This window comes from Hyperolius riggenbachi, chromosome 1, assembly GCF_040937935.1.
Source record: "Hyperolius riggenbachi isolate aHypRig1 chromosome 1, aHypRig1.pri, whole genome shotgun sequence".
Classification (NCBI taxonomy): domain Eukaryota; kingdom Metazoa; phylum Chordata; class Amphibia; order Anura; family Hyperoliidae; genus Hyperolius; species Hyperolius riggenbachi.
The window spans coordinates 333,900,665-333,920,669 of NC_090646.1; the positions used below are offsets into that span (position 1 = coordinate 333,900,665).

General features: G+C 42.1%; 1 protein-coding gene across 8 annotated transcripts in view; it reads left to right on the forward strand.

Moving 5' to 3' along the window:
• CRTC1 (CREB regulated transcription coactivator 1) overlaps positions 1 to 20,005 on the forward strand; it is a 363,687-nt gene that overhangs the window by 112,923 nt on the left and 230,759 nt on the right. For 7 of the 8 annotated variants that reach the window (XR_011020507.1, XR_011020508.1, XR_011020509.1 and 4 more), the window contains exon 2: positions 8,824 to 8,940. The exons of the other annotated variant lie outside the window; for it this stretch is intronic. Coding sequence is in view for 3 of the 7 variants with exons in the window: in XM_068233924.1 (XP_068090025.1) it covers positions 8,824 to 8,940 (117 nt within the window). In the remaining 4 variants the exon portion in view is untranslated. The remainder of the gene's footprint in view (positions 1 to 8,823; positions 8,941 to 20,005) is intronic. 8 annotated transcript variants of the gene reach the window in all.

Here is a 20,005-nt window from a genome sequence, read left to right on the forward strand (position 1 = left end):
AAATTACAAGCATCCTTCTCATTGGCAATGTGCCAAAAAGAGCCAGGCTGGCTGAGATGAGATTTATTACAGCAGAAACATTTTATGATTAGATTGTAAGGCTTACAATGCAGGGTCAAGACAAGACAAATAACATTTATATTGCGCTTTTCTCCTGGCGGACTCAAAGCGCCAGAGCAGCAGCCACTAGGGCGCGCTCTATAGGCAGTAGCAGTGTTTGGGAGACTTGCCAAAGTTCTCCTACTGAATAGGTGCTGGCTTACTGAACAGGCAGAGCCGAGATGCGAACCCTGGTCTCCCATGTCAGAGGCAGAGCCCTTAACCATTGCACCATCCAGCCACTGTCAGGTTGCAGGCTGCATAATAAACACAGAGCAGTGGGTAAATGTAATTTGATTTTGTGGTTGACCATCCCGCTTTAATATGAATGTTTGCTTTCAAACTGTTGTGTGGGATTCTTTGGTGATATAAGTCTGCATACCAACACAAATGCAGCTTTTTTTCAACAGTTCTAAAGTTCAAAAAAGGACTTCATTTTTATGAGTCTTTTCAGTAGAACGTTAATGATTGGTATAAGGTTTTCTCCCAGACAACATTAAAAGCTTTTCTGTGGCAACGCTTCAAAATTTAGTCATTACTATCCATTACTCTAATAGTTCCCCATGTTCCTGCTTTGCACAAAGTTAATCTCTGCAATGTGTGGATGATATTCTTGGATTTGAACTTGTGTTGATGTAAGTAAACATTTTATCACACTGATGTATTAAAAACTTGAACAAAATGTTAACTTTTCCATAATGTGTGTGTGTTGCATTGTTTTGTAAGCTTTTTGGCTTCACATTAGGTATATATATATATATATCACAACCAGAACCCAAAAATCTGGCCTATTCTGTGCTCCCTCCCTCTTTGGCTTGTGCGTGTTATCTTTGTGGCCTTTTATTGCAGCCTGTGTCACCGGTATTTGCTGCCATAACACAAGCTGCAGTGAAATTGGCCTTAATAGTCCTTGCACTTTTTAGGTATTGGCTGGCCAGATCCCGAAGTGGCTAACTTTGTGATCTAGATGTAACATATATATTAACAATAAATTATAAATGAACAGAATACAATACGTGAACAAGTATAAAAGCAGCAATTTGGTTCATGGGAGACAGTAAAGAAACATCAAAGTATAAACCTCTAAACATTTTGTTCTTTATCACAAGAACTGGGATGCAGATAATACATGTCAGATCAACTAATTACACATATTTCATGGCTGCAACAGAACAATAGTAATTGCCTGACGTGCGTTTCTCGGCTCAAGGCCGCTTCACCAGAGGCTCAGTAATGGTGGACAAGAAGAATTAACTGTAATTATATTGTATTAAAATTCATATAAATGCACTGTAAAAGAAAAAATAGAAACAGTAGAATTATAAACCTAGCGTAGACATCAAGTGGCATCAAAAGTAGTAAAAAACAGAACACACATATATATATACATAAATAATTACACATCTATAAAAAAAACAAAAAACTATGGTGTCTGTGAAAGAGAAGAGGTTTGAAACCACAGATACAAATCTGCAGCATGGAAAACAAAATGTAAGGTAGCCAGTGTTAGGAGAAAGATGAAAACAAAGGTAGGTTAATACAACAAAAAAGTGAAAATGTGGGGTTGAAGTGAACTGATGGGCATATGAGGGAGGTGAAGGATTGGGCAAGTGGGGGTAGGGCAATTGACAAAGAATAGACCAAAAACAGAAAAGGCACCACAAAGTGTGCATACCGAGAGTGAAAAAAAATAGTACAAATATATAATGTAAAATTGGGAGTGGGTGGTGAGATGTGAATGATACCAGGGCTGTGCAGTCGGTACAAACATCCGATTTCAACTCTTCAGACTCTTCAGTTTCTAAAACCACTGACTTAGACTTCAACTCTACAGCTCCGGATGATAGAGACCCCTAAGAATGCCTCACAATAAATAGGAAGTGAATGAAAATTGACACATTATGGGAAGTAGGGAAGAATGCAAACACAACTGACAAATGTCGGGTTACATTGAGACGCAGTTAACTAATTCAGGAGTTAAAGCGGAACTGTTTTAAAAGATTTTCACTGCCTGGGTCTTCTGCCAGCCCCCTGCAGCCTCCCTGTCCCGCGCCCTCTCTGAACGATTCTCCAGTCTCCTCTCCGCGGCTCACTTTCAGTTTCTCCATCTTTGAAGACAATTGTGACTGCGACTGCGCAGCCCCTACTGGTGCAGTATGAGGAAACCTTGTACTGCGCCTGCCTAGGACGCTCTTGGTGAGGGGAATGAGAATGTGCATGGCCAGGCAGGCGCAGTGGCCATCAACTTGCCATACTGAAAGTGAGCCGCAACGGGGTACCGGAGGATCATACAGAGATGGCGCGGACAGGGAGGCTGCAGGGAAGCCCCATATAAGTGAAAATCTGGACTAGATCATTTGGGTGACGGTTCAGGACCCTCATACCTACTGGATAGGGGTGGAGGAACAACACATGGCACATGACAGACCAGCACAAGTGGAAGGGGTAAAGAGGGAGAACAGTGGCCTTGACCTGTGCTCAAACAAGATGATACTACAGTCCAGATCCCTTCGCAGACCAGTCAGGGAGTTGAGGGCTCCCATACACACCCTACATTCTCAATAGAGGCAACCTGAAACCGCCTCAGCAGAGAACCATCTGGCAAATGTAAACATCTTAAATCCTCACTAGTATACTTTCTTCCCTTGTTAGCAATGTTTTTTTTTTTTTTTTTTTTTTAATGGAGAGAGGGCAGGAAGACTGCTCCTCCAGTGGGGCCAATCACTGCACTGGCTCAGTAGCAGTGACGTATCAGATCACTGACATCTGATAGGTCACTGCTACTGAATAAGGGCGGTGATTGGCCCAATGAAGGAGCTCTGGTCCCGCCCTCAAGACCATCGGGCTCCCGTTAACACACAGAGCAGAGTTAAAACATACAGGGCAGCAGCGGCTGTGATCTGCGGCTACAATATATATTTGTGGGGGACAACTTTGGACTATAAGACGCACTGACTTTTTCCCCCAACTTCTGGAGGAGAAAAAGTGCGTCTTATAGTCTGAAAAATACGATACTTAGTACAATGAAACAAACTATATCTTGTTTTTTCACCACCAATTAGGCTTTCTTTGGGGGGTACTTTTTGCTAAGAATTACTTTATTCTAAATGTTTACAATACTATTTCAATTTTACTGCTGCACTCTCCATGCACATCAGAAACATACCACCTCAGCTCTCAGGTGGGTCTTAATTTTGTAATAACTCTCCTTGCTCATATCGGACAGTCCTGTAGAGGAAAAAATAGACTTCTAAATGTGTTTAAACAGGAAAAAGAAGAAAGAAAAAATGGGGAAAAAATAATAATTATTTCTCAGTTTTCAGCCATTATACTTTTAAAATAATACATGCTATGTAATTAAAACCCACATATTTTATTTGCCAATTTGTCCCAGTAATTGCAACATTTACATTTCCCTAGTACAATGTATGGCGCCAATATTTTATTCGGAAATAAAGGTACATTTAATTAAAATTCAAAGTGAAGTGTTGCGCCCAATTAGACAGCAGCAAAGACTGTGAAGGGGTCCCACTTCCTTATTGTACGATGCAAAAATAAACAGAGTGCGCTTGTCAAAATGGAAAAGATTAATAACTTTAATAAGGTTGTAAGGCAAACAACCTATAATTAATATAATTAATATAACAAGGGGAACAATCTCCCTGTATGAATTAAAACATATAATGATTAAAACAATTAAAATGGTAACTTCCCGATATAACGGGGGTAATGGCGTCTTTAATCCTTGATGAATTTATTGCACATTAGGATTCCATTCCTCATCCATGACACTATAATAAACTGACTTCCGTGTCTGAGAGGCTGCTGTGATATAAAAGAATGTCACTGTAGATATCTATATCATCCGGCTAAATAATCATCTGTGAGGTGATGAGGTAATCTCACACTCTAGTCTTCAATCTCTAAAGGGGCCCATACACCTAACGATTTTCCCGCCGATATATGAAATTGCTGCGCACACCGCTGACAGAACAATCGATTTCCGTCGATCCGTCCGTGCGTGCGGAAGATTTCTCTCGATCGCCGGCGGGTCGGGAGTGCGTCGATAGCGGCGTTCGAATGCCCAACGCAATACAGCGGGTATACATTACCTGTTCCGGCCGGCGCGAGTCCCCTGGTCCTCGCTTTCTTCTTTCCGCTCTGGGTTCCGGACCGTTCCTGCAGCTACTGAACTTCCTCTCCCGGCAGGAAGTTTAAACAGTAGAGCGCCCTCTACTGTTTAAACTTCCCCTGGACAGGAAGTTCAGTAGCTGCAGGAACGGTCTGGTGCCCGGAGCGGAGAAGACAGCTGGGACCCGGGGACTCGCGCCGGCCGGAACAGGTAATGTATGCGGGGGGGGGGGGGGGCAAGGGCAGCTCCACAGATTGTGATCGGTATCAGGCTGAAATCAATTCACAATCTGTTTGCAGTAAGGTGGCCATACGATCCCTCTCTGATCAGATTCGATCAGAGAGGGATCTATCTGTTGGTCGAATCTGATGGTAAATCGACCAGTGTATGGCCACCTTTAGCAGGTGGATCTTCAAGGGAGCCGCTCAATCTCGGCGGGCGGCAGAATGAGGGAGACTAGACTACTGCCTGGTGATGTGCAGTGTCGGGCAAGATTGCCCGGCTCCCGGGGAGTCAGGAAGGCGTTAGTGGTTACGACCCTGAACTGGTCGGGCTTCCGTCCTTTGTTAGCAGTGATCCCAAACACGGAACTCCAGCATGCCTCCTTCCCCCGTATTGCGTGACGTCACGACTGTAGCCTCTGCAGACGTTTCGGGAGGAACGCCTCCCTTTCTCAAAGCTTGGCTACTGGGGGAATAGGAGGCCGGCTTTTTGAGGCGTGTGGTTATGCTAATAGTTCTTATTCAAATGCGTATAGATCAAAATCTTTATTCAATCCATGCGGAATTAAAGTATTGAGGTTAAATATCCACATTGTTTCTCGTCTTGACATTTCTATTAAATAGTCTCCACCTCTCCATGATCTAATTACTTGTTTAATCACACAATATTTAGATCCTTTAAATGAACATCCATGTTCCATCTTGTAATGGGCCGACAGAGGGTGCTTTTTATTACCCTTTTTGATATTGGTGCAATGCTCACTCAGTCTTTCTTATTTCAGTGACATTCTTTTATATCACAGCAGCATCTCAGACACTGAAGTCAGTTTATCATAGTGTCATGGATGAGGAATGGAATCCTAATGTGCAATAAATTCATCAAGGATTAAAGACGCCATCATTATCTCGGGAAGTTAACATTTTAATTGTTTTAATCATTATGTTTTAATTCATACAGGGAGATTGCTCCCTTTGTTATATTAAATATATTAATTATAGGTTGTTTGCCTTACAACCTTATTAAAGTTATTAATCTTTTCCATTTGACAAGCGCAGTGTTTACTTTATTTTTACATTTAATTACAAGCCCATAATTTTTAAAGTAACAGTAATATACCCTCTTGACATACTTATTAAAAAAAAGTTTCATCCCTAAGGTAACTATTTATTTATGTGTGTGTGTGTGTGTGTGTGTGTATATATATATATATATATATATATATATATATATATATATATATATATATATATATATATATATATATATATATATATACATGTGTATATATTAATTTTCACCCAAATTTTTTGGGGGTAACTATTGGGGAGTGTGGGAGGTAAGGGGTTAATCTTAAATGTTAAAAGATGTAATTTAATTTAAAAAAAAAGGGTGTAGACGTAATTTTACTATTTGGCCACAAGATGTCCTCGTGCATAATTTCTGTATACGTAGTATTACTATGCAAAGCGGAGGTAATGTGTGAATGTGTAAGTATCAGTTTTGCACATTATGCTAAGAATGTATTTTACCGATAATTGGAATAATAAGGAAAAAATTGAAAAATTAGATTTTCCCAGTTTTCGGCCAATTATAGTTTTAAAATAAAACGTTCTACTGTGGGTAAAAGCAACACATTTTATTTGCCCATTTGTCCCGGTTATTGCAACGTTTAAATTATATTACTGGTACAATGTGTACAATGTATGGTGACAATATTTTATTTAGAAATAAAGGAGCAGTTTTCAGTTTTGTGTCCATCACTAATTACAAGCTCTTAATTTAAAAAGTAACAGTAATATACCCTCTGGACATGCATATTAAAAAAAAGTTCAGTACCTACGGTAACTGTTAATGTATTTTTTTTTTATTGTATTTTTTTTTTTTTTTTTTTACAAAATTTTGTTTGGTGGTAACTATTGGGGAATGTGGGAGGTAAGGGGTTAATCTTAAATGTAAAATGTCTGTTAATGAAAAAGAAATTTGTACATATAATTTTATTTATTACTAGTATTACTTTCTTAAACAGGAAGTAATGTGTGGACGTGTAAGTACAGGTTCTTGTGATTGACGGCGCCATCTCATTGATAGCGGCGGTCATTCACGTGGGGGCTTAGATCAATAAATGGGAAATGTGTTTTTCTCTCCTGGTAGTGTCCTCTGTATTCCTCTGAGTGTTCAACTCAACTGTTTTGTTTTTTTTTAATACAGATTCCTTTGATTTCTTAGCTCTTGAATGCAGAATAATAAAAAATAAAAGTGGATACATAGGCAGGTTCTAAGTAGGGTGAATACAATATTGTCCACTGTTTATCTGATCATGTCGCATGTCAGTTCAGGTATGCCCTAAGGCAGTATTTCTCAACCCTTTTAGATTTGAGGAACCCCAACAATATTTTTTAGAACTCAGGGAACCCCTGTATAAAATTGTGCCACTTTTTTATGAGTTTTGCCTTCTACCTACTAGTAAACATCTCCCAGTTAACAATACTACCATTGTTATATTACATATGTAGCAATTGCTACCAGACGTTAGAAATGTCACCTCACATATGAAATGCAACAATGACTCCATCTATGGTGTGCAGCAGTCATGCCACATAAGCACACCACAGAAGAATGACACAACATAAGAATGACAATTGCCCCACAGTGCAGCAATTGACTCACGTAAAAAATGCAATAATTGCCCCATAGTGCAACAATCATTCCGTATATGAAAGTCAACAATTACCCCACAGTGCAGCCATTGCCTCACATATAAAGTGCAACAATTACCCCTATATGAAATGTAGTAATCCATCCCCTACGAAATGCAACAATGGCTCCCATGCAGCATATCAGCCCCCCTTTTCACCTCCAAAGTGCAGCTATTGCCCCTGCAATCATTGGTCTCAGTGAGATACAGAATTGCCATGAGAATGGGAAAGAAGTTTGCCAGAATTGGCAAAAATTCAGTGGAACTCCTGAAAGAGTCTCACGGAATGGCTAAGAGAATGGCTGCTCTTAAAGAGAATCTGTACTCTAATATTCTTACACTAAAAAGCATACCATTCTATTCCTTATTTTCTCCTGTGCCCCTCTGTGCTGTTTCTGCCACTCTCTGCTGCAATCCTGGCTTGTAATTAACAGTTTTAGGCAATGTTTACAAACAAACTAACCAGCTTCTAATAGGCTCAGCTAAGCATAGTGTGTGAGTCATTCATAGTATGCAGGGGGCCTGCAGAGGGTGTGTATCGCTTCTACCAATCACAAGCAGCCCTGCACATTCCACACAATCAAGCTTTAGCCGGACAAACAGGACAGAGGAAAGATACATTGATTTATTACAGAGACAGTGCAGTTAGGAAAGACTGCAGTAAGCCCCAGCACATTAGAACAGGCATAGGAACTCATAGGATAGAAGAACTAAGGCTGAAAAAATTGTTACAGAGTCTCTTTAAAGCTCCTTGAGTCAACTTGGGTTCCAAAACATTGTTATGCTACATCATAGATTTGGGTGAGTAAGAACAGGGGAACAGCCAACTTTTTATTTTCTGTTATGCTTTCTATTTTTTATTCTATTCGCTTCTTTTTATGGAGAAGCCTCCACAAATCTTTGTACTTTCCTTTTGAAATCAAAGAGCAATTTTTGTTGTTGTTTTGGTGTGGTTGTTGCAAGGGTTGGCTTTTTTTTTTGGGGGGGGGGGGGGGGGGGGGGGGCACTACTTAATTATGTCTATTTTGTGGGGAAACCTGTCTAATTGTATTTTTTGGTGCATGAGTGATGTGGTATTTTATTTGTTGGGAGAGTGTAATGCATGGGCAATAACCAGAATTTTTTCAGTGTATTTTGTAAAGCACTGGGGAAAATGTCAGATCTGTATAAATATGTAGTAATAATAATGGTGGTTCCAGTGACAGTCTCTGTGTACAGAAATCAAATGCATTGGATGTTGGATGTACTGCTCATTATTGTATTCCTTAATGGCAGGCAAATGCCTACTACTCCTACGCACTTGGAGTACTGCATATACATGCCTGTGTATGGATCGCTGGACACAGTAAAATGTAACAGTCAAAGTGTGCTTTTTACTATTGACTATTTGAGGCTGCACAGAATCTGGTCCTAGTTTCTTACGTCTCTTTTGCATTTGTCGGTTGCAATGGCTGTGAAAAGTCACAGATCCATTTTTTTTTCTGTTTGCCCCTGTAACTAAATAGGATTTTTTTAAAGACATGGCAGAACAATGCTACAAATTCTTAAATAAATTTACTTTTACATGAATTATGAAAAACATTTGAAGTACTGTCATAAATGTATTTCGGGTCAGTAAAATATAGCATTTGTTTTGAATGCTCAATGCATTGTGAGTGATGAATGTCACTTTTAGTTACAGCTACAGAAGACCCAATATTTGCAGTTGGGACAAAGCCGTGGGCAGTACTATGGAGGGTCTCTGCCAAACGTCAATCAAATTGGGAGCAGTTCTATTGACCTGCCTTTCCAGGTGAGTATCTTATTTGTGGCTGTCCGTGTGTGTTTAAAGCTGTTTGCACTTGCAAAGCAACTGATCTGACTATTTCTACTGGATTAATCCAAAACAAAAAATGTGCACACAAACATTCAAGAGTAACAAAGCCATTTTGCCTTCAAAGTGTGGACCACTATTGAGATAAAAAAATGTTTACTCGGTTTTGAGAGAATATACTTTTTCAAGAGAAGAAATCCACGTAACAAGTGATAGAATTAATGAAGAAGTCATTGGAATCTGCCACCAGTTACAGTTTGGTCACTCAATGTGTCATCAGTCACAGTTTGGCTTCATAATCTGTCACAGTCTCATTTTGACCCTTGCCCATTTTTCATTGCCAGTCACAGTCCCATCCATCCCCCATCCATATCCTGTCACCATTCACAGTTCCTCCCTTCGTCCTCCAGGACGGCCCCTCCTGAGATTGTGTAAGTCCCCCCTCCCAAATCGGAAACACCTTAAGAGAATTAAAATAATTAATTGATGCAGTATAAATCCCACCTCCTCACAATCTCCCACAGTTTTTTGTTTGTTTCCCAGACCTCACCACGGAAGCACCAGGGAAGGTTGTTCCTTTCAGTAGGGGAAGCCTGTTGGCACCTGCTGCACCATTTTTATTGTTTTTTTCTTTGTTTTTTTATTTTTTTGTAAAGTATAATTTAGGCTTGTTACTGGTGTGCGGCCTAGAATAGGAAGCTAAGCAGGAGGTTACCTGTTTTTTCCTATTTTGAATGAAGGGGACTGGAGAGGTTCCCTCTCTTCATTATACTTTCTGCGGGCATGGCGGCGGTAAGCAGAGATGCCGGATTTTCCGCATGCCCGAATATGACGCAAGTTTGCATGATAGGTCGCATGTATGCATCATTGGATACGCGTGAGCGCGTGGTGCGTACTGCGTCATGCATAAAACGTCATGCGTACTGATCGTGTTAGACGGCTGAAAGTGCGAGTTTTGTAAACCGCCATGGCCACGCTATACACGCAGACGCTACAGCTCTGAGGGGGTCATGGTGCAGTCAAGTGGGCCCACCACAGAAGCTCAGGAGAGTGCTGCAACTGGTGAGACTGAGCAGTCAGGTCACATCCACCGGTAAGCAAACACATTGCAGTGTTTATTGCAGACTCCTGTCATATTGTTAATGGGTACATGTTAGTAAGACTCTTGGTGTTTGAGTTGTTTTGTACTACAGAAACTCAAAAGCACTTCAAAGTCTAGCTGATGTACTGAATGTGGTTGCAAGTTGCCTGAAGGAACCTCTAAGACTTTGTTTGGTCAGTTATATCAAGTCTAAGTCTTATGCTCCTGGACCTGAAAGTACCACAGTAGCTTTATTTGACCTGATGAAACCCATGAAACAGGAAATGGCTACAACTTTCTCAGCTTTCAGGGCAGCTTTACCCTCTTGCCCTATGCAGGCTACACATTTTTGTTCTGGCAATTCCCTTGAATTCAAGCGTTCATACCACAGGGGAGCAGCCATATACATAATCAATTGCTTGATTGTTGGAATCATTTAAATCTGGGTCTCAAAGTAGATTTTTCCACAATCAGGGATTGTGCATTTTGATTGAAGCATGGCTGATTACAATGAATGGCTGTGGTGCGGATTATGCAAATACATGCATACATATTTTGGTTGGCCATAATATTCTGAAAGCAGTTATACTTTCATGTAATGATTTGTGCACAAATGTTATAACAAGTTTGGGTTTTCTGTTAATGATTTGTGTGCATACATTTTCAGACAATTATATGCATGCTTAGTTTATCTGCCAGCAGGTGTGCTTTACAGATCCTGAATGCAATGCTACTTATCAGATAATTATGTGCAGGGCTTAGCACATGGATATTCTGAATGCAATGGTGCATTTCAGATAGGAGTTATGTTCAGGGATTGGCATATGTTCTGAATGCAATGCAGAATTACATGCAAAAAATATGCACAGAAACCTTCAGTTTGCAAAGCTAATTTTCAGATAACAATGGTGTGTAATAATTATACACAGACATTCTGTTTGCAATAGCAAGTGCTCTTTTCAGATAATGATGCTGGTAGCAGGTGTGCTTTCAGAAGATCATTTTGTGCAGGGAATATGCACAGGAGTCAAGCTATTAGCAGATGTGTTTTTACTTATGTGCAGGGATTCTGCACATAGACATTTGAATTGCAACACTGTTTTTTTTTTTTTGCATATAAATAGATGCAAGGTTGATGCATAAGTTATTCTGATGGCAAGTTTAAAAAAAAAAAAAAAAAAAAAAAAAAAATTTTTTAAAGGGACAGTGGCTAGTGTGGTGGTTAAGGGCTCTACCTCTGACACTGGGGACTGGGATTAGTACCTTAGCTCTCCCTGTTCAGAAAGCCTACACCTGTTTGGTAAGGAGTCCTTGGGCGAGGCTCTTTGGAACTGCTACTGCCTACTGAGCGTACCTTAATGGCTGCAGCTCAGACGCCTTCCGTCCGTCGGGACAGAAGCGCAACATAAATGCTGAGACAGCAATTCAGGATTCAATCCCAAGTCTTTTTCATTTGCAGTCCTGAGTACTTCCTTGATGGGTTACAAGTGTTCCCAGGATCTTTATGAAAGAACATGATTTTAATAGCAGCAATCTGAGTATACAGAAGATATTTTCTAGCTTTACCTAGCTGTGAAAATGAAGGAAGACCTAAGATAATATGCAGGTTGTTTTACAACTGTAGAGTATTTAGGATGGATCTGCAGAAAGGATTGGATCAAAAACACTCTTGATAGTTTTTCAGAGCAAAGGTGGTCACAGACAAGCTATGTCTTTCATTTTGCCTGTATTCCAGTTGTTGCTTATGCACAAACTGTCTACACAATATGTCAAACAGCAATTCTATGTCAGTGGTTGGATAGAGAAATCGATCTGGATGTCAGATCCAGTGACTCTCCCTAAAAATGGACTTCTCAACCAAATCTGCAATCGAATGGATTATAAAATCCATTCGTTATTACGACAGATGCAAGACTCTGGAGTTGTACAGGGCATCTGAATCTCAATTAAATGCATGACAGGTGTGCTTCACTGGAGAAAATATTCTCTTTAATCTACTGGCAGTCTGGAGTACTCTCCAGAGATGAGAGAATCGGTTGGAAAACAGATTCGTGAATCTTCACACTGGGAATTACACTTGTGACTCAGTTTAAACTAACAAGTGGGACTTATAGTCCACCCATAATCTTAAACTTCCTATGCTCAGACATTCTGCTGGGCAGTGAACAAGGTGCTTCCTTGAGATCAGTTTATCTCAAAGGAAGGGATATTATTCTAGCATGTAGGTTGAGTTGCAAACAACCATCTCAGAACTGGTGTCCGAACAAATATGTTTGACAATTTGCAGCTACCTGGTTTCTGCTTGGAACAATGTTGTTCGTTTTTTCTCCAGAGAGTGTGAACACTTTTGTTGCGGCACAGGGGGGAGCATACGTTTGTTTTTTCCCCCTTGAAGGGTACTTCGAAAAGGGATGTAGGATCAGACCACAGGTATTCTTTTGCGTCAGACTGACCAAAACAGGTTTGGCATCTGCTGTAGCCCTACCTTTGGTAAAGGTGCCATTGTTCTTGCAGATCTTGGATGATCTTTGTGAAGCAGGGTCAGGCCATTTTATAGTGGCCTCTTGATATCTGAAGGCATGGTCTGTGTAAGAATGTATATGCTGGTTGCCATTGGCAACAGCACCACACACCTTTTGCTCCGGCACCAGAAACTCATCAGCATACAGGGGATAGAGCGGAGACAGCCTTCTTCACCTTTCAAAGGGCTTTATTAAGCATCTTGTGTTGGCATGGGCATGTGATCCACCTCATTAATTAATAAGCCATTGCTTTATAACCTAGTTACAAAGAATGCAATGTTTTGTAAATATCGGCTTTGTTTATGGTGTCCGTCTAACTGTCGGGGGCAGTTAGACCTGATAACCCATTATGTGGCCTTCCAAGAGGGACATGTTCCTGGTACATGACTGTATCATTTCTCTCTGAGAAACTCTGCTTAAAGAGACCCTGTATCTCAAGTCTTTTCTAGACTTCAGTACCTGAGACTAGAATTCAAGTATACTTTCATTCCAACAGTCTGCTCATCCTAAAGTGAGGCTGCCATTCGTCTGAATTAGTAAGGCTATCACTATACAGACTTAGTCCTTAGATGTTTGTTGGTGGTGACAGCGGTGGCCAGGTGTATTGGAGAAATACAGGCCCTATACATTTAACCACCATCCATGTCTGTCCTGAAGAATAGAATTGATTTCAGGTTACCGCTCTTATTTCTACGAAACTTAGGTCTGATTTCCACAAGGATCAGAGAATCTTTCTTTTCCTTATGTGCTAATTTCTCAATTAAAAAAGAGGTAAATTAAGCTCACGGGATATGAGGGTGAAGCTACCGCATGGGCCTCTTATGTCACATTCATAAAGCTCTATCGTTTTGGATCTACCAAGAAATCAATCCTTGGAGTGGTCCTATCCTGAGAAGAGGTTCTATTCTAACTCTCATTGGTCACCTATGGTGGAGGCAAGCAGAAGCCAAAAAGTATGGTTACCGGTAATTAGTTTTCCACGTAGCCTCCACAACAAATGGATATGCCCACCTAAATCCATTGCTAAATCTCCTACTGATTCAAGGTAATATTCAATGCACTCAGGATAGGTAGAATGAGGTGGTACTTATATTGCATCTTAGACTTCATGTCCCATTGGGAAGAACCAAGGACTGGAGAAATTCAGCTAACCTTCTGATAGCTTTCGGAGGTTCTAGAACAGGAGTTCAGGTTTCTAGAGCTACGGTGTCTAGATAGATTAAGGAGGTTATTACTCTTGCTTACTCAGAAGCTCAGGTAATAGCACCTGCTCATATTACAGCACACTCGACCAGATCTTTATCGACGTCAAGGGCAGAAAGGTCAGGAGTCTCTTTGGAACAGATTGTCGGGCTGCGACATGGTCCAGGCATTCGACATTCGTTAAGCATTACGGAGTTAAACTCCTCTCCATTCAAGACCAATCTTTTGGTCGTAAAGTTCTGCAAGCAGTCATCCCACCCTAGGGTAAATTTCTCGCTAAATCTCAGGAGGGGCCGTCCTGGAGGACGAAGGGAGGAAGTGCCGGCTGCTTACCTGGTAGCAGTGTTCCGGCGAGTCCTCCAGGACGGCCGCCTAGTTCCCAACCCTGACTTTTAACTTTTATTTATAAGGGGAGTGTGGTTCGTTATTCTTCTCTTTGCATAAACTGTGGGAGATTGTGAGGAGGTGGGATTTATACTGCATCAATTAATTATTTTAATTCTCTTAAGGTGTTTCCGATTTGGGAGGGGGGACTTACACAATCTCAGGAGGGGCCGTCCTGGAGGACTCGCCGGAACACTGCTACCAGGTAAGCAGCCGGCACTTTTCTCCCCCAAGTCCCGTCACCAGTTGCAACTTGCTCCCCCAGCCTGTTGTTAGTCATGGTTCCCGCTTCTAATCTGTCACAACAGTTTGCTTCACTCAATCTCTGTCATCAGTCACAGTGTGGTCCCCAGCTCCTTTCACCAGTCTCAAGCAGACCCTGCCTTTGTCATTTGTCAGTGAGTACTAAAAAGACAGACATGCTTGGTAGGGACCTCTACAAAGCTAAACAAAAACAAAACACTTTTGGCCACTAGAATAGAATTGCTAAAAAGCGTTAATATTGGAAATCCATTATATTCTACTTAGTGCACCATTCCTTTGGCATAATAAATGCCATGTTAGCAGAAAAATAATTGAAAACCCTGACTCAACTGCACAATTCAACTCCTGCCGTTACCCACAATCATGGGGGAGTGACAATCATAAAAAAGGAAAAATTGAAAAGTTTAAAGAAATAATGCCATCACTCATGGCATAGGAGAATTACAAAAGTAGTCTTTATTGCACCAATTTTATCAATACCAAGAGCTAATTGCCCAAACTAAAACCAATTAAAATAAAATTCCTGCTTGTGGAGCGCTCCCATCCATCCATCCACGCACCAACACTCATACAACCACTCATGAAACAGATGCTGGCATTAGTAGAGAGGTAGTGAGCTATTGTCCAAAGTGTGGAGGGATGGAGAAGCTCTGCATATACCAGCTTGCTAAATAGGGCTAAGCACAGATTGAATCTCGAAGTCACAATGTCTAACTACAAATGTAGGGCGTCGTCCAGGGAGCAATTGCGTTGTGCTCTAATGAATTTGCCAACCGGAGCCGATCAAATTGTATGGAGAGGATGACAACTATTCGCTCTGTGTAGAGTTCCCACTACAAGACCTCCAATACTTGGAGGATGACACTGTGCTAATCAAGGGATCACCAACGATGTTAATATCCAAATAACTGGTTTCCTGGGGTGCCCATTGCTACGTAAACTAGAGATTTAGGGAGTTACGATTGTACGATGATCGTCAATATACCTGCTATACCACACAACAGAATTTGAAAAAATATTTTCAGCAAAAAGGTGCAGCTCCTCCCACCAGCCCATATATAGGTTGGGAAGGGATGGCGAGAATTTGGCTCCCATGGAAGCCCCACACTGCTGTAGAAAATAACTACAATAAAAAAGAAAATAGCTGTGGGTAAGCAGGTACCCAACGGCAAGCACGACGAATGTCCTCAGGTCTGCGGAAAATGACGAATACCTAGATATATGGTAATCAATAGCCTGAAGGGCTAGGTAGTGAGGAATGCAGGAATACAATGCTTTAACATAATTTGTGATCCAGCCAGGTAAGCGTCTAAGGGCTGGAGATGTTGGTCCACCCAGTTACCTAGGCGTTCCTTCAGAGACCCAATGCCTGCTACAATAGGACTGCCCTCTGGGGGAAAGCCTGGTTTATGTATTTTAGGCAGATAATGGAACACTGGCACAGTGGGGGGGAAGAAAAAGCCAAATACTGTGTTAATCTAGGGGAAAGAACACCCATAGTTTCACCCAAGGAGAGAAGAGAAAACAATTTCTGCTGGAATTAATCGGTAGGATCACTCCTTAAAGTACCCCTGTACTTTAAGTGTTATACCTGTAAAAAAAAAAAAAAAAAAGCACCACCGTACAACTCACCTACTCCTCCAATCGCTGCCTACTCTACTCCAATCGCTGCCTTTCGGGCCTGACAGCTCTTCTGTTCTGTTGCAGTGTCCCCTGTATTTGCCGGCATCTTCACCACGCTGACCCGGAAGTAATCTGAAAGTACTACCAGGTCAGCGTCATTGCATTGAAGATGCCTGCAGATATAGGGGACACGTCGGCAGAACGGGAGAGCTGACAGCGAACGAATCCAGGAGAAGGTGAGTTGTGAGGAGGTGCTTTTTTATTTTTATTTTTATTTTTTATTTTATTTAATACAGGTCTTTATGATCCGGGAGGATGAGCGTGATCGGGGAGGATAACTGCCATATCCTTCCCTGTCCAGATTCGTCGTTCTAGTCCAGTAGATTATTTTGGCTGACTAGAACAGGGACCTTAGGTTATGCATTAAATCCCCTCTAAGTTCAGGGGTACTGTAAGGGAAAGTAGGTGTTTTTATTGTGTACTTGTCTAAGAGCCTCCATTTTGTAAACCTCCGCATCTAGCATGACTACTGCACCACCAGGTAGGTGGAGATGCACAAATCCAACTCCACTTGGGTGTCCAGCCCATCTGGATGCAGTCGTGCTCTTGGTAAAGGATAACCTAAAGGTCTAATAATGGTTGAACCACCAAAGGCTGATTAGAACCAATTAGAAACCCGGTGGTGGGGGGGTCTAAAAACAGCAAAAAGGGAAAAAAACGAGGTGGCTTACCTCAATGACAACAAGTAATACTGATTTTATTATATGTACTGGCAATGCGTTTTGTGGGTACTGGCTAGAGATGGCCCGAACCGTTCGCCGGGCGAATCTCTATGTGCCCTGTACTACTTCCGGGTCGCTATGACCCGGAGTAGTACACCTGCGCTGGCCCGGCGGTGTGCATCCTAGATCGCGCTCCTGTTGCCGGGCACTCTCTGCGCATGAGCGTGACGTCACTCATGACGTCACGCACATGTGCAAAAAGTGTCCGGCAACAGGAGCGCGATCTAGGACGCGCACCGCCGGGCCAGCGCAGGCGTACTACTCCGGGTCATAGCGACCCGGAAGTAGTACAGGGCACATAGAGACAGAGATGTTTGCCGGCGAACGGTTCAGGAACCGTTCACAACATCTCTAGTACTGGTCCACTTCCTCAGGCTGATTAATGTGCCTAGAAATTATCAAATGTTAGGCACTCCATCAATACATGTACGTACACATTACATACACAATAAATATCAGACAAAAACAATGTTCATGATAAGAGCAATACAAAAATATATCAGTGGCATCAGAGAAAGTAACAACAAACGAATATCCAATCTATGGTATTGGAGACATTCACTGGAAAATCTGTTATTGATAAACGCTAACCAGGAATTCAGATACTGACAGGTACTTCATGCCTTCTGGAAGCAGTTCCCTCAGTCCCCAGTACGTTTATATATAGCTCATCTGTTATAGAAATGACCCGTGAGGGCCGTATCAGACACATGAGACACATGGTAGGTGAGCTCTATAAAACTTTGCTCGACTATGGGGCACTCTAACTTACCCCCCAAGTTAAGTGCGAATTAATGTAGTGGAAATTACTGATGAGGGCTGGGATTATGCTTTATATGCTGCAAAGAAAGTATCTCCCTGTGTTTGAGAGAGAGACAATCAGTTATACATTCACATCAGGCTTACCTGACCCCTGGCAGGGTTGCCAAATACAATTCCCAGCTCTCAGACAGCGGTCTAAAATGTCAACCCCCCTTCCCTCATTTTTCTATCTTATCTGGATCTTCCCTGTAGTGGCGGACCACTGGACACAAATTATTAAATTCCTACATGATAAAATGGACTGTCCCATGAACTCGGACCCAATCCTATGTCTCCTGGGTGTTCAGTGTTCTCCCCAGAGCCTATTAGCCGGGCGGAGCGCCCACCTGATCTATGTTCCCACCCGGCTGATGAGATTAGCCTCCCCCTAAAGCAGAAACTTTCCTCTGCACAATATAATTGCCAGCGCAGAGTGCAGAGACACCATCTCCAACCTCCTCCTCAGCTCCTTCCTATCAGCTGCGTGGACGGGTGGGAAAATCTTGAAGCAGAGAGAAGATGAGCCAGCTCACCCAGACCACGGGAGCTTTCAGCTGGACTTTTACATCTAGTTTAGCCATTCTTGTCACTGCAGTTAGAGTAATTTAGGTGGAAAAAAGCCATACATCCATTGAGTTCAGCCAGAATACTTTTATGCTCACAAATCACTGTGCTTTAAACTAGCATGGTTTTTGCAGTCTTCTCTGGAGTTCTCACCACTCTTGTCGCCTGCCTGTGTGATCAGCTTTTAGTCATTACTCTTCTGCTCCTTGTTTATATCCAGCAACAGGAGTCGCATACATAGCATGCAGGAAGTGATTAATGATGTCTGGTCATATATGTGATGATGGGGCTGTGGAACTAAGGCCCCATTTGCACCAAGGTGCTTTTCAGGGAATTTTCAGAGCTTAGCTGTACGCCAGCGAACAGAGAATCTCTATGACAAAGTTTCCCTTTGGAAGCAGTCACACTACAGTTTCGATTGTATGAAAATCACAAAAGCACAGCCTACAGCATTTTGGGAGCGTTCGCAATGCGATTATTGTTTCTCAAACGAGTTACCTTAAAACCCCCCACCCCACCTAGTAGCACTAAGCGTGATGCTGACCTCTCCTCTCCCAGTGCGACCCTCCCTCTCCGTTCAGCATTTCCTTATTTTCTGACCCAGCTGCATCCAGAGTAACTTTACTTCCCCACCCGGCTACTTTTTCATGCCACCCGGCTGGAAAATAATTCTGGGGAGAACACTGGTGTTCTACAGGATGAAGGCTTGGAAGGCTCTCTTACGGGCTCATTCAAACTAGTCAGGGAGTTGAAATGCATGAATAAAAATTCATGAATGGGTTCGTGAGTTGCTGTGCATTTCCATGAGTTTTAAGGGCTCGTTCACATCACGAAGCGCAGATGGCCGTGCGATCGGAACGCAACGTGATCTGAAAGCACACCATCTGCGCTGCTGATCCCATTCACTACAGTGAATGGTTTAGTGCTGCACTTTCAGAGAAAATGCATGCAGCAGTACGATAGCGCATCATACTGCTGCGCAGCGGCTATGATGTGAATGGCAGAAGTGCTGTCTATGCACTTCTGTCGTTTTGCAAATCACACATCATATGTAGCGCGTATGATGAGAACGAGGCCCAACTCCCGGCAAGTTGAAATACACTGCACAGCAACTTACTGTTGTAGCATGAATGATAAAATGAAAGTCTATGGACTTTCATGTTCACTTGTAAAATGCACTCTACAGTATGTGCAGTGAGTCAAAACCCAATAAAACTCATAGTGTGAATGAGCCCTTAAAACCTTCCTAACTGAAGTGCTGTTTATGGGACGTCAAGAAGGGCTGTGCAGTTGGCTTGCACCTGTGCCACCAACTTTAGCCAACTGGGTTAAGCCTGTAGACAGCGCCCCACCTTATAAAAAAAAAGAGGTATATACATGCTGTGGAGCATCAAAAAGATTTCATCTTATATGGGACCTCTCTCCTAACTAATTTTATAGTCTTCTTTTTATACACCATACCGAATCGTGGTTGGCACTTATATACATGGTATTAAGCCAGTTATGGTTATTTACCTACTTCCCCTATTCCGGTATGAGTATGTCCCTACAAAATGCTCTCTCACCGTGCAGAGAAGTAGCTACTACGTCCCTTCCCGCTCCCTCCCCCTCCCCCCATGCGTGCTTCCGCGATCGTTACCACCGCCAATTGTTAGCTGGGAGATCAATGAATGGGAACACCATTCCCATTCATTGATCTAAGTCTCCGTGTGAATGACTGCAGCCATCTATGAGTTGGTGCCGCCATTCACAAAACCGATACTTACACATCCACGTGTTGTTTCCGCTTTGCATAGTAATACTACACATACGGAGGTTGG